General features: G+C 42.1%; 1 protein-coding gene across 4 annotated transcripts in view; it reads right to left on the bottom strand.

Moving 5' to 3' along the window:
* Positions 1–6,588: 6,588 nt before the first annotated feature.
* Positions 6,589–15,824, bottom strand: part of KIAA1328 (KIAA1328 ortholog) — a 374,054-nt gene continuing 364,818 nt past the window's right edge. For all 4 annotated transcript variants that reach the window (XM_057526538.1, XM_007180910.2, XM_057526537.1 and 1 more), the window contains one exon: positions 6,589–8,731. In XM_057526538.1, coding sequence (XP_057382521.1) covers positions 8,521–8,731 — 211 coding nt within the window. In that variant the 3' untranslated portion in view covers positions 6,589–8,520. The remainder of the gene's footprint in view (positions 8,732–15,824) is intronic.

Consider the following 15,824-nt stretch of genomic DNA (forward strand, 5'->3'; position numbering starts at 1 on the left):
AAGCCACATACTGAAGGATGAATCCAGGCCATCTGACAGGAAGGCCAGTGAACAGATTGTTGTACTAGAGAAGCATCAGCAGAGCGAGAGAGCAAGAGAGCAGTGGGCAGGTTGAGAAGTAGGAGGACTTGGTGCTACTTGGAGGCTGAGGGTAGGAGAGCGGAAGAAGTGAGAAATGACCCTCCCAAACCCCCGTTTCTGAGTCTGAATTCCATTCATTTGGAATGGTCTAGCAGACGACCTTGGTTAAGTCTTGGTTAAGTCTTTCATTATTGGTGCCAAAGATATCACCCTCAAATTTTAGGTGTGCATCGATGTATGCCTAGCCTCATTCCATAAAGGATTTGAGGTGGCTCACAAGAAAAACCCCATATAATGAAATGATTTTTTTTTTAAAAGTATGCAAAGAGGCCCCATCTCATAAGGATTGAATAAGACACACAGGGCCAGCCCAGGGTCTTGTGCACAGTAAGTGCTTTGTGAGTTTCTGATGTTTTCCTGGCCCCCATCGGCCTCTACTCACATGCCTGATATTTTGTATTTATTCCTCCCTTTCTGGTACAGGGTCTGGGTTTCCATCCTTCTTTCCTGGCTCATTCTGTCCCTCCCACGTCATCACCCTACAGTGACGTTATTTTTGTTCCCCATCTCTATTTCTTCCTATCCATGGCTTTGTTCTCCCCTTGGTTTGTTAAAAGTAGTCCCTGATTTTTGCATCTCCAAGGAGCCCCTTTGATGATACCCCCATGTACCCCACATTGGGAAACAATCTGTTTCCTGAAATGCATATATAGATTTATCTGCCCATTTTTATTAAGCACAGATTAACGTGTTGTGCATATAGATATGCCAACAAATCAGAGGTGACCCCCCCCAATAACCGAGGTTATCACCACTTGATAGAGTGATTTCCAGTTGAACATAAAGAAGTAATGTTACAGTTGGCCTGTGCAGCTTTTCTCCACAGACATGCAAGGTTTCCATCAGTCCTTCTGAAATCATGAAAACTGCTCACGGATTACTGGTAACCCCTGTGGCGACCAGGCTGGGAATCAAGGGGAGGCCCCCCCCAAGTTGGAAAAGCGCCCTGTAGCCAGCCCGAACTTTCACTTCCATCAACCATTCTGGTCTCGCCTTCCTTTCACAGGCCGATTTCTAAGATGAGTGGTCCTGGACTCACTCTCCCCTAACACCTTGCAAAATGGCTTCATCCAAGCCCCATTCAGAGCCATAGTGATCAGGTGTTTGCTCTTGACTTTCCAGCACTCCTTGGCCGGCCAGCAACCAATGCCCATGGACACTTCTTTTGTGATAGGTTTATGAGATCTAATTCACATACCATACAAGGTACCAATTTGAAGGGTACAGTTCAGTGGTCTTTAGTCTATTCACAGTTATGCAACCATCACCACAATCAATTTTTAGGACATTGTCATCGCCCCGAGAAACCCCATACTCTTTAGCAGTCACTCTCCATTACCCCTCTTTACCCCTGCCCTAGGCAACCACTAATAGACTCTCTGTCCCTGTAGACGTGCCTATCTGGACATTTCATATAAATGAAATCATACCATGTGTGGTCTTTTGCGACTGGCTTCTTTCACTTAGCATAATTCATGTTGTAGGACGTACTTCATTCCTTTTTATTGCCAAATATTCCACTGTGTCTATATGCCACATTTTGTTTATCCATTAATCAGCTAATAGACATTTGGGTTGTTTCTACCTTTTGGTTATTATGAGTAATGCTGCCATGAATATCCATGCAAAAGTTTTTGCGTGGACATATACTTTTATTTCTCTTGGGTATTCACCTACGAGTGAAATTGCTGGTCATATGGTAACTTTATGTTTAACTTTTTGAGGAAATTACAGACTGTTTTCCAAGGCAGCTGTACCATTTCACATTCCCACCAGCAGTGTATGAGGGTTCATGAACATTTCTTACTTTCCTTTAAGATCTCCCCCTTTGACACTACTGGGGTTTAGCACCTTATCAACCCTCCTGTCTAGTGCGTCCATGAAGGGAGCTCCACTGGAGCAACTTCTGACTTCTTTCCACATCCCCTGCTCATCACTCCCTCCTCGATGCTCTATTATTTATCTTCTCAGCCAGTGGCAATCTGACTTTTGGTGCACATTCTCAACTGAAGCAAGGCTGATCTAAGTGCTGCATTCGAGGTCTTTCTTTCCAACTCAGTCCCGGGCATGTGACGTGGATCCTAGGTTGTCTGATCTGCAGCCCCTAACTCTCCTTTGGGTGGGTCATCACAAGGTCCACACTTGGGAGGAGGTATTAGCAAGCCTGATGGTAGTGGCGTATCAACTCTACACCCTTCTATCCAGTCCTATGGATGGGGGTGACAATCTCTCAACACCTCACCTGACCTGTGGCAATAGCTTCGTAACAATTGGTGTCTCTGCCTAAAGTGCCACCCGCTTAGGCTAGAGGAAGGCTTGTACAGTAGAAAGAGCACAGCTGTGGAACTAGACAGCTCCAGTCTCCAGGTCACTTACTAGCTCTGCCATTTAGCAGCTGAGGCCCAACACCTAACCTCTCCAAGATCAGTTTCCTTATCTCTAACAGGGGGATACTGCCACCTATGTTTTGGGATTGCTGTGTGGATTAAATGAAATAAGGTATCTATGGACCTTGCTCAACACTTAGTAGGCATACAGTAGGTGTTTCCTTCCCAACCTTATCCCATTCCCTCTGATAGAGCCTGACACTACTGCAAGGTAGATAGTTCTAAACAAGTAATTCCAAAATAGTTTATGGATTTTGTTGCTTGAAGGATGGAACTCCACTGCCTGACATTTAACATTCTTCACAATTTGGGCCCAGCATATTTATCTCAGTGTAGGTCGATGCCTTCTCTTCTGGAACCTCACCTACTAGCTGTGATCTCCTCACCATTCTTTCAAAACACATCTTGAGCTTTTTGCCAATGAACACTCAACTTCTGCACTTTCCCACCCCCCAAGTCCCTCCCCACTCTCCATCCATCTTAGGTACTCTTCCAAAGCCTAGGTCAAATCTCCCTCCTTTTACTCCTCCTTCTTCCACAAATCCTAAGTAAACTCGGCCCAGCAATTTGCTCTCTGAAACCATAGTGTTTACAGCTTCCTACCAGTTGCTGGAAGACATACTGTGATGGCTTTTGTTTTATTATTGTTAAAAATTTAAAGTACGAAGCTTTGTCTTCTATCTAGTCTGTAAGTTAACTGAGACATAAATGATAATAATGATAGCTACCATTAGTGGAACACTTTGTATGTGCCAGGTACTATTCCTAGGCCCTTTGCATACATTATTTCACTGAATTTCACCCTTACAACCATCCTATGATGTATGCATTATCATCCCAATTTTACAGATTAAGAAATTTAGGTTTAGTGTGGTTAATATATTGCCTAAGATTATTCAGCTAGGAAGCAGTGTAACTGAGATTTGTATAAGGTCTACTGAGTTCCACAGCTTGTGCTGTTAACCTCTTCCTTAGTGGGATCAACAACATCTAACACAATGCTGGGCCCAGGGGAGCCACTCAACCGGCCAACAGCACTGATGAAGACAGGCCTTGGGTTCTGGCAAGTCATGGTCAAAGTGGTCGCCCCATTGGCAACATATGATATAGGTCATTCCTACTGGTTTTACTAGCCACCTCCCCTACCAATTGAAGGTGGGCCTCACCCTCATTTTGGCCACTGTCTTTTCAGAAGAAGTCTTAACTAGGGCTGTAACAGCCTTTATTATTTAGAGAAGACAGTGATGTCCATTATGCCACCTGGAGAGATTTATCTTTTTCCCAGGGATATTTCTTGAGATAGCCTTCCCATGGCCTCCACCTCCACAAACAGAAAGAAGTTCCAGACAGTAGCACTTGAGGGTTACTGACCTAAAACCCCCCTGAGGAATGGACATGCTGCATTTTTTGCCCCCCTTGGCCCGAGTGGTTTGTGAGAGCTCACTTCTAACAGATGGTGGTAGAATGTTCAGTCCTAGTTGAGATTCTTAAAAATGTTCATCTTGGAACACCAGATCAAGGTAGTGATGCCCTGCAGTGGGGAGGGTACCAGCTTGGCAGCCAGACTGGCCACTGACAGGATGCGAGAGCTCACCTTTCTCTGAAATTTCTTCACCTGTAAAATGAAAGTGATGGATTCTATGGGCTCTAAGGTCTAATCCAGCCACAGAATTCTGTGACTCTGGAAGGTGATGGGATTATGGGGGGGGGGGGGTTGGAGTGGAGGTAGAAAAGGCCCTGAGCATTTTCTAGGTGCTCACTCAATTCTGAGTGTGCATGTGGTGGAGGTGGATGGGAGGGAGAATAGCTATGGAGCTGAAGCCTGAGAGGGTAGAAATCCCAGTTCTAAATGGAACAATGGAGCCCAAGGGGCTCAGGAACAATCCACTTCGAGTAGCAGCTCTGAGAAACTCTGAGGAACTGTGTAGCTGGTTACTCATTTATGAAACTGGCTCTCTAGCTGCCAGGTTATTCTTCCTCTGAGGACCAGGGTGTCACCCTCACCCTACTCATCTCTAGCTTTGCTCCTAGATTCAAGGGTTATCTTATTACAATCGGGGCAACGATTACTTAGCTCAATTTCAGCTTGGGAGCCAGTTGAGTGATGATTTTGTCCTTGCCACCTCTGTCTCTGAGGGGAGCTGCAAAGCCTCCTGGTTCAGGGGAAGGTGTCAGGCTGACTGGGGGAGCAGGGGCAGGATAGGGTCTCTGGCTGTCTTGGTTGAATCCACAGAACTGGCTGTCTTGGTGATCTCAGAACTGGGCATTTCAGGTATCCAAGCCCTCGCCTATGTTCTCCCAGCACCAAAAGCCAACTAAGCAGCACTATTTTTCCTGTGTCAAAGTGCCGAGACATTTCTTTGCTAAGCAGTTTTGGGGAAAAGCACAAAGGGACTCAGAGGTGTGCACAGATGGAACCTCCCATTCTAGTGACCACACAACCTAGAGGAGGCTTGGTGTTCATGTGATGGGAGTGAACCGGACTCAGCCAGGAAAACCTGTAGGATGTGGCAAACTACTTCCTTTCTTTCAACTGACCATAGGTTCCTGTTGTTTTAACAAATACTAACAGAAATAACATTTTGATAACCTGAGGCTCTTCTCTTGCTTTCAAGCTATACTCCACTTATCTGATGGGGGATGTTCAAGGAACAATTCAATATCAAAACCACATGGGGAAAATAGCCACTGAGATATTGGCTATGACGGCAGACTTTGTCCAGCTCTGCTCCTTTAGGCCTGTCCCCTCCCCAGAGTTTCTGACCAGCGAATCTCTCATGTGAACAATGGTGCTGAAAAGAGCTCCAAGTGTAAGGAACGGCTCTGGGGGAGGACAGAGCCCCTCCCTCCCCGTGACATTCAGGGTGCTCTGGACAAGTCCTCCCATGGAGGTCAGGTTTGTAAACACAAATGTGCCTCCTGGAAGGGTGGCTGTCAGAGAAAGCTTCTCCTTGACTGACTTTGGTCTTCTGAATCAAGCACTTTGGGCCCTACTTAAGGAGCTTCCATGGGCGTCTGTCCTGTCCCGTTTTGTAAACACTGATTGGTCTTTCTCTCCCAGAACAGTGGGAAGCAGGGTGTGCAATGTGGTAACACTACCTGCAGCATTGCCAACACGTGTCCAGTCTTGCTTTGGGGAAATGGCTGGAGGCTGGGCAAGCGCATGACAGGCAGTCACTGTTGGGAGAGCTTAACAGGGAGGAAAGGCAGATTCCTGAGTGCCAGGCCCTCTCCCTTGGTAGGTTAGTCTGCAATTAGGTCAAGCCTCTAGGCTCTACAAAAGCCTCGAGGCTCTACAACAACCTTTTCATACATGTATATAGATCTCAAAGTGAGACACAGATTAAAATGTTAACATATATTGTTCAATTCATAATGAAGATGTTAGACGAGACACAAATTCACATCCTATTGCCCTGACGACGAGGAAATGCCTACAGGATAGAGAAAGGCAACTGGCAAGGGCGGGGAATGTGGCATATGAAAAATAGGTTGATTGATGCTCTGTTGAAAATACATCTTTGCTCTTCCAAATTGCTCATTCAGGAGAGGTAAAGAAGCAATTAAACTCCATTTTGTGGCTTGTGACCCCCCAAAGCCTTTAGTTTAGGTCCTGTTTATGATTGTTCTAAAGGCAAACAAGCTTCTTGAAGAAATCACAATCCTTTTCTTGGTCTTTCTTTTTTTTTTTTTTTTTTTTTTTTTTTAAAGGATTTTCTTATTTATTTATTTATTTATTTATTTATTTATTTATTTATTATTTTTGGCTGTGTTGGGTCTTCGGTTCGTGCGAGGGCTTTCTCCAGTTGCGGCAAGCGGGGGCCACTCTTCATCGCGGTGCGGGGACCGCTCTTCATCGCGGTGCGCGGGCCTTTCTCTATCGCGGCCCCTCCCGTCGCGGGGCACAGGCTCCAGACGCGCAGGCTCAGCAATTGTGGCTCACGGGCCCAGCTGCTCCGCGGCATGTGGGATCCTCCCAGACCAGGGCTCGAACCCGTGTCCCCTGCATTAGCAGGCAGATTCTCAACCACTGCGCCACCAGGGAAGCCCTCTTGGTCTTTCTTGCATCCTCTTACTCCAGAGAGCAGTAAGGACCCTGCTGTCCAGAATAGGAAAGTGTGGTTATGGATGATCCGAGGGAGCTGGGTGTACTTAAGCTGGTCATGACACACGGGGCAAGGAAAAGATAGCTCTAGAAACCTAACTTTAACTGAGAAAATGGTCAAGGGCTCTCCATTTGTTTTCACCCTGTTTTTGGCCACACCAAAGAAAGCTCTATTTTCCAAAGGCTTCTGGAATGGGATGAAACTGATTCAGTTACTTTCTTAGGGGTGAACTTTAAGAGGAAATTGTAACCTGCAATAATTTTCAACCTTTCAACTGAATGACTACAACTGGTTTGTCCTGACCTGATATTCTTAACCTCAGATTAAGAATATGGTATTGGTAGGCTATATTCTTCTCTCCTCCAAAGAACAAAAAGACCCAAGTGAAGGAAGGCTGGGCGGAGGTGACAGGGCCTCAGTCTGAAGAGACAATGAGATTTGGATTTACCCAGACAAGGAAGTTGCTCCAGGAGGCTTTTGTGGGCTGAAATAATCTCATTTAGATAAAGACCTCAGGGAAGCCATGCAGTCTCACTAAGTGCAGGCTACCCGGCAGGTCTGGCGTTAGCTACCAATAATGGCTGACAGGCTTAGTCTCAGTTCAGGCCAGGGGCTGGTGAAAGGGAGAGAGAAAAAAGCAACAGGCTCCACACCAAATAAAGTCATCCAGTAATGCATATCTTCCCCTGGCTTCCAATGACTACAAAGCTTTAAACTCACTGGCTCTACCAGGCTCATCATACTGCCCATAAGCCTGAGAGGCCACTAGAGCCCACTGTAAGCTGAGGGACCCATCTCAAGAGCTCTGCCGAACAGGAGAGCAGAGAGAGTACGTTTCGAGTGTACTTCCTCCAAAGGCTTTCTCTGTGAGGCCCAGCGGGAGAAAGGGGGAGACTCTGCGTGGGCTGGTGGAACATTGTCTGGCAAGTGGAGGTGGTTCTTTGGGGCCATGAGACAGTGGCCTTGAGCAGAGCATGTGCAAGGCCTGGTCAATCGGGGCCTTGACTCCACATGGGGAGAGAGAGGAGGCCAGGGGAAGTCTGTCAGCCTGTAGCAGCTGATGGGAAGTTCACCAGGGTGAATAAAACAGACACTTGGGGCAAGGAACAATACTGAGAGAGTACTCTTATTTATCCTGGGAAATGGCCGACCGTAGGACAAGCATTTCAGGCCAGTGCCTCCCCTAGGGCAGTACTCGCTTGTGTAATCTAATGCTGGTTTCTAAGGGTTGGGGGGGCCTCCCTCTAGCTTATTCAGCCCTTTTGGTTATAGGATGGGCAGCGGCCAGGCTGATGACTGCCGAGACTGACTCACAATTGGCCCTCAGTGTTGCTTGTGATAGGAGGGGCACCAACTCCAACCTCAGAATTAACTGACTGACTTAGAAAGAGGTAGGTGGTAAGAAAACAGGGTGGAGAGGTAAAAGGTTCTATCTTTCTGAAATTGCTTATGTTACAAAGGGGCTACGTTTAAACTAGAGGGATCTCTCAATGGAAAGGTTTTCCTTGTGTACAAAAGAGAGCCAACCTTTTCCAGCAAAATATTGAGAAAGAAACACTCTTGAATGAGGCTGAGTATGCAAAGGCCTCTGCCATGCAGAAAGTGTCCTATGTTAATGTTCTAATCTCTGCTTGGCATAGAAAAGCTACTGCCCTCCACCCCCATCCGTCCTTAATGTGTTATCTACTGATTGGTCTGATCAGAAACACCCTGGGTTGTTAGAATGATTTCTATATTCAACACGTAACAGGATGCTAGTGAGATAGGTCCCTCCCTGTGAAAGGAGAGACACAATTACGTTGCAGTCAAATAATTTAAAATCCTGGATCAGTATATAAAAACACCCACTAATTTCTGACGGAAATCTTGCAGCATGTGCTTCAGTGTCAAATGAAAAAGATATCTTCCAGAATCTGATCCTCCTCCAGGTCTTCAGGGGTCCTGCCTGCCCCGGTCTTGTTCCGGGTTGGTTTTAGACGACTGAGTAGGCAAGTACTGTGATGCCATGACCCAGCTTCTCTGGAGCAATGGGGCCGCGGTTTGGAAGCAGTCTTGGGACTCAGAGATTGAACTAAATCCAATAGAGATGTCTCATACCTGTAACACATACAACCCAGACAGAAAATGATCAGATCAGTAAACCATTAAAATCCAAAAAGCCCACAGAGATGGGCTGCCCAGAGCAAGAATCAGATCACAGATCACATCATATGCAGGAGGGCCTCCTAGGGGAACTTTAGGGAAGGTAAACACCAGAGAGGCTCTGCTGTCTGTCTGTCTCTAAGCTCTTCTTTTCTGCTGACTACTAACCTTCTTTTCTAACCTGTGAAGACAGATCGTGGAGTGGGCAAAGTAATCATGATAACAATAACAATATTAGTAGCAACATTTATCGCAGGCTTACTAAAGCATCAGGCACTGTTCTCAATGCTTTACACGTATCTCACTTTCATTTAACCCTCTACATAACCTTATGAGGTAGGTCCTGTAGTACTCTGATCCCCATTATATACACGAAGAAAGCAAGGCTCAGAGAAGTAACTCGTCTAGCAAGAAGACACTACACGGCAGGGTCAGGATTTGAACCCAGGTCATTTGCTTCCAGCCCTTGTACACAGGACACTATGCTGCCTCTCAAATTCTTTGCAGCCAGACAGACTTGGCTGAAATCTCTGCTCTACCATGTGCAAGCTCTGTGACTTAGGGAAAGTTATTCAGTCTCTCAGTTCAGTTTGTCATGCGTAAGGGACCAACAGAAATCCTGTTAGGATTAAATTAATGAGTTGGTATAAATTAACATGTGATAAGTACTCAAGCGAAATGAACCACCACCAAGCACACCAAAGACCCGTTTTCACCCAAAGAAGGTGATGTTGTGTACATGGTGGGATTGGAAGGGAGTCCTCTATTACGAGCTCCTTCAGGAAATCCAAACAATTGATTCCAACAAGTACTGCTCCCACTTAGACCAACTGAAAGCAGCACTCGACAAAAAGTGTCCGGAATTAGTCAACAGAAGATGCATAATCTTCCATCAGGATAACGCAAGACTGCATGTTTCTTTGAGGACCAGGCAAAAACTGTTACAGCTTGGCTGGGAAGTTCTGATTCATCTGTCGTAATGGAAAAAATTTCAATTCCCTGGAAGACTGTAAGAGGCATCTGGAAGAGTTCTATGCTCAAAAAGATAAAAAGTTTTGGGAAGATGGAATTATGAAGCTGCCTGAAAAATGGCAGAAGGTAATGGAACAAAAGGGTGAATACGTTGTTCAATAAAGGTCTTGGTGAAAATGAAAAATGTGTCTTTTATCTTTATTTAAAAACCAAAGGCACTTTTTGGCCAACCCAATAAAATCTGATGGGACAAGGGAGCATGTGTGTGAACAGAGAAGATATGCCAGGCATGTATATGTGGGTTCTGGCCCACAGCACAGTGTGTATGCCAAACAGTTGGCTGCCTGCTTGGTATGCACATTCATGCCAGAAGCAGTCTGGGGTGGTGCAGGGCTCCAGATTAGTGATGGTGATGGTGGCAGAAGCAGCAGTGGTGGTGGCAGTCGTGGGAGGCTGGCTTGCCTATCTTCCCAGAGCTCATCCCCAAGGCAAAAATATTAGCTCTCTGGCATGAGCACTGGGATAAGAACTGCTAGTGTTTAGGCAATAAAAGTCAGGAAAATTATTACAAAATAAAAGCATACGCATGGACATTGTAATATAGCATATCAAAGAGATATCAGAAATCTTCAAAGAGTTTAGAATCTCTGGTTTTAAAAACTGCTGCAACATTGCAAAGCAAATATCCACAGGCTGAGAAACAGAAATTAAGTATAAAGATTATTGCATTTGATGGAAAAGAACATTGTTTTTATATGCAGCTTCAAATGAACCAATTAATGAGGAATACAGTTTTAAAATTAGTTTTTTCTTTGTAATTTAAGATGCAGTAATAGAAAGCATAATAGGCATTTTGAATTACCTACAAACCATTAGGTGACTTTCGGTTTCTCATATGACCTCTACAAGTTACAGAAAATGCCAGAGAAAACATTAAAATGGCATTGTACAAATTTAAATTTATATATATACACGAAACTATGTGTATGAAGAGTTAAATCTTTTAAAAAAATTGTTCCATAAGAACCATCAGTTCTAGATATACTAAAATATACTACTTATATTTGTATAATATACAAAATTTACTATTTATATTTTGAAATAATTTATCAGAAATCTATCCGAATGTCACAGCTTATAAAATATCCTTAACAGTTCCAGTGTCAGTTGCATCAGCAGAAAGATCTTTCTCAAAATTAAAAATTACCAAAATTTATGTGTGATCTTTCATTTGCCAAGAGCAGCTAATCTGCTTTTACGTATATCACTTAAAATAAAGTTGCTAAAAGTATAAACTTTGATGATCTAATAAATGAATTTGAAAAAACATGAACCAGAAAAATCTTATGCTCAACCAAGTTATCACATTAATAAAGTACTATTATTTATTATATTATATAAAATTATAACATCAAAAATATTTTTTTGCTATCTGTGGGTTTATATTACTCATGTATCACCTGTTATTTTATGAATTTCTTCTTAAAGGAAAATGCTTTGTAGTTTAGTCCCTTTAACTGCATTTTTCATCCTACCTTTTGAACAAGGGATTTTCATTTTGCACTGGTCTTGTAAGTTATGTAGCTGACCCTGCCCTTAAGTCCCAGGCAAGACCTTGAAATGAAACAATTTCAAGGTCCAGTGCATAAGCTGCACTGGATGAAAAGCTAAACATGATGCAGGAGCTTTCCCTTCCCACTCTCTTTTTTCATCTTTGGTGATTTCAGTAGACCTCTCCCGATTACCCTCCTCTTCTCTTACCTTTTAAATGATGGAATGTCCCAGGGCTTAATCTTTAGTTCTCGCATCTTAGGTAATTCCATTCATTCTCATGACTTTTAATAACAGCAATATGTTAATGACTCCTAAACGTATAGCTCTAACATCAACCTCGCTCTTGAGTTCCAGACTCATACACCCAACTGTTGCCTGATATCTCCACTTGGATGTGTGATAGGCATCCCAAACTATCTAAAAGAGAACTATTATTTTTTTTTCTCTAAATCCCACTCCTCTCCATCAATGCAGCTGCTCAGGGTTGCCAAAAACCTGCTGGTATACTTGATTCCTACCTCTGGGCCTGTGCGTGTGTTGAATCCTTTGCTTAGGATGCTCTTCTCTCAGATTTTGCTTATTTGCTTTTCTCTTTCAACAGCTACAAGAGCAGGGTCATTATTTTGTTTATGTTATTATCTCCAGTGCAAAGAATGGTATCTGACCCAAGGTAGGAGCTAAATATTTGTTGAAAAAATGAATGGTTCAAGTTTTAGCACCTTCCTCCATAGGCAGCTTTTTAGATCTTTGGACAGCTAGTCTTTTACAAAATTACAATATATTTCAAACAGTATGAAAGTATTACTCATCCAATTATTCTTCTTGTTCTCCTTTTATAAAAAAGGATAATATACATATGGATTGTGTAAACTAATTTTTCACTTAATATATTGGGGATATTTTTTCCATATCAATTTTTTATAACATTATTTTTAATGATTTCAGATCACTTTGTCTCCTGGAAGCACTCTTAATTTAGTTAACCAATCCGCTATTGAAGAGCACTTAGGTTAGGTCCAAGGTCTTTTGAGACTAAATCAGCTATGTCTCTCTTTCCTTTTTTCAATCAGTCAATGTCCAAAGGGTATTCTCTACCCCAATTCATCATAAATTAGCAAAGTACTGCTATCCCTATTACGTTCTATAGTTTTACTCTCTTTTTTCCCCAACCCTTCCCATGCCCCCAGTGTTCAGCTGTATTTTGTACTCTTCTTAGAGTGCTACCTCTATCTCCTATTTTAACTGAAACTTGGCTCTTTCCTGAGGTCAATGTTTCCCTTACATCCTTCTCAGTGAGAATTGTTAATACTCAATATACCATATATATTTCAGGGCCAAGAGGTAGTATTTGGATCATCATTGCTTCTATTTTTGCTTTTTGATCATTGTTCTCCCTGTCTCTCATTAAACTCCCAGTGCTCTGAGGATTCTGTCATCTGCTCTACCACCTTCAACCTCTCTTCATCTGTAACATCTATTTACCCATTCACTCTCAATCACTGATGATAACACTTGATTCAGTCTTCTCCTTCAACTGTTACCATCATCCCTGCTAATGTCAACATTACATGAATGACACTCAACCAACACTCTGACTTAGTTCTTTGACCTCTCAGGTCAAATACTTTCTCAGTAAGCCTTTCTTTTTATATCCAGGAACTTGTGACCAATTAAAACAGCATCTCTTCTGAATTCAGTAACTCAAACACCCTACTACTTCCTGATGCCCACATCTTAACCCTCAAGCTTGTTTTTTCAACTATTTCCACTATCTCTGCCCATTGGTCTCAACGAACCATTAATTCAAACAATCATTGCTCTAAGAACTGGGAGTAAAGTGGTGAACAAGATAGCTCAAATCTCTGTCCTGGTGGGACCATTAATAGCTTACTTTCTTCTCAACCCTTTACTTCTTATTGAACTTGAATTTCATGGTCCAGCATTCCAAACACTCGTTTAACAAAGCTCTTAAAAACATGTCCCCTGTATATTTGTCCCCTCCCCTAAATCTGGCAAAATCATAATACTGCATGAATCCAAATGTCTGCCTTTTCTGTGAATTATAGTTGGGAAACTTAGCGTAAATAAAACAAAATCAAAGAAACAAGAAAGAAACAAAGAGCAGATCCAATACAGATTCCTAGTCACTAGCCTTAAATGGGTGCTAAACATTTTCTGACAGAGCTACTGTATTTCTCTAATCAGCTGTTCTGCTCTCTTCATTTCCCCTTCTTGCAATTTATGCTAAACAGATGGCCTTGCTTCCCACATCAGAGAAAGGAGGTCATTAATGAGAAATTGTCGTCACTTTGTCACAAGTCTTTCAGCACCTATCGTTTCCTCCTTTTACACTGAAGGAAGTGATCCTTCTCTTAGACAAGGCTAATCACTCCATTTGTGCTTCTTAGGAACCTTTTAGTATTGACTATCCACTCTAGAACCTTCAATCTTTTCCTGTTTACTAGATAACTAAGAGCACTTAAGACATTCTTTCATTTCCATAACCACACCATTTCTCAATTTTTTCCAACCTGGCTTTCATCTTCTATACTAAAATTGAACTCATCAAATTTCACCAGTGACTTCCATGCTGCTAAATCCAATGGACATTTTGTAGTCCTTGTTTTACATAATGTCTCGCCAGCGTTCGACGTGGCTGATTGCTTCTTTATGAACTTTAAACTGTTTTATTGAGGTAAAATATACAAACAGAAAAGTACACCTATTTAAAGCATTCAGTTCAGTGGTTTTTAGTTTAACAGAGTTGTGCAACTATCATAATTTAATCTGAGAACATTTCATTCCCCCCCACCCTGCCCCCCCCCCCGAGAAACTACCCATTAGCAGTCACTCCCTATTACATTCCTTTTTGTTGCCAAATAATACACCACAGTATGGATATACCACATTTTGTTTATCTTTCATCACATGATAGACCCTGGATTGTTTCTATCTTTTGGCTATTGTGAACAGTGCTGCTATGAACAGTCACGTATGTGTTTTTAGTAAACATGTTTTTATTTCTCTTGGGTCGATACCTAAGGGTGGGATTGCAAATTCTATGTTTAACCTTTTAAGGAACTGCCAGACTGTTCTCTAAAGTGAATATGTCACTTCATGTTAGTATTTGGAGGTCTTTTTTTTGGGACTATTAAGCTTCTTCAGAGAAGAATCTTTCAGTATTCTGAGAGGGAGATGTGGTCTACTTCTGGGACAGGGAAGGAGGTCGACCTTTTCCATTTGTATACTTTGAATTCATCCCATTTTCAGCACTCATCTAATCTTCCAAAGTACATGACATTCCTGAGTCTTCTCTTCTCTGTTGAATTTCTCCAGAGAATTCATCTCCAGTCTTTTGTCTGGGACTAATATTCCATATATGGCACTGTGGCAGGAGTACCGGGTTTTTTGATTCTTGCTTCAAATGTCTGCCTCATACTATTTTTAGTTCTACCTCATATCACCACTCTTCATTTGTTCATGTTGCTTCCAATTCCCAAACTTTTACAAAGTTCTGTGACATCAATCTCTTTTCATTTGAATACCCTTCTCAGTGCTTTCTATGTGGTAGCTTCCTCTGTCTTGTCTAGTAAGTTACTAACCCTCCATTCATTTTCCATTTTCCAAAAATGTATATAAATCTCTGGCATATTGATGACTCTTCTCCCATTTATTCTTATGGATTTACACCTTTAAAAACATTAATTTACTCTCATCTTACTGGTGTCTCAGGAAATAGAAGAGATAAATACAAGTTCTCAATTAATCATCTTAGCTAGGAAACGTTTACAGAAACGTTCCATAAATTTCTATGTTTATTATTAGAAATTTCTGAGTTTTTTCATCGCTATTACAAATGAGTTTCCCCCTCCTCACTTTATCTTTCAAATAGGTAATGTTGGTATCAAGATTTATAGTAATTGAGTTTTTTGGGTTATTTTTTGGGCCACACCACATGGCATGTGGGATCTTAGTTCCCACGTCCTCTGCATTGGAAAAGCAGAGTCTTAACCACTGGACCGCCAAGGAAGTCCCTATAGTGATTGAGTTTTGTACATTATTGAACTCTCAATTCTTTATTTTTTCAATTGATTTTTATGGGTTTTATGGGTGAACAATTACAATGAATATAGGTAATCATAAGGTTTATGTATTCTCCCATATTTGTATTATTTTTTCTTACATTATTGTATTGGCTAGAACTTCCAGGGCAAATACAAGTTTTATAGCCACCTTTGTATAATTCTGATCTAAACAGAAATTATTCTATTTTATCACTATTAAGTATTTCTCATCTAGATGTTCTTTATTATATTAAGAAGTATTTTCTCTTTTGGCTTACTAAAAGCAGGAATGAAAAATTAATTTTACCAAGTAACTTATTTTTTTTTTTTTTTTAATTTATTTTTATCTTTGGCTGTGTTGGGTCTTCGTTTCTGTGCGAGGGCTTTCTCTAGTTGTGGCAAGCGGGGGCCACTCTTCATCGCAGTGCACGAGCCTCTCACCGCCACGGCCTCTCCCG

Source organism: Balaenoptera acutorostrata, chromosome 13, assembly GCF_949987535.1.
Source record: "Balaenoptera acutorostrata chromosome 13, mBalAcu1.1, whole genome shotgun sequence".
Taxonomy (NCBI): domain Eukaryota; kingdom Metazoa; phylum Chordata; class Mammalia; order Artiodactyla; family Balaenopteridae; genus Balaenoptera; species Balaenoptera acutorostrata.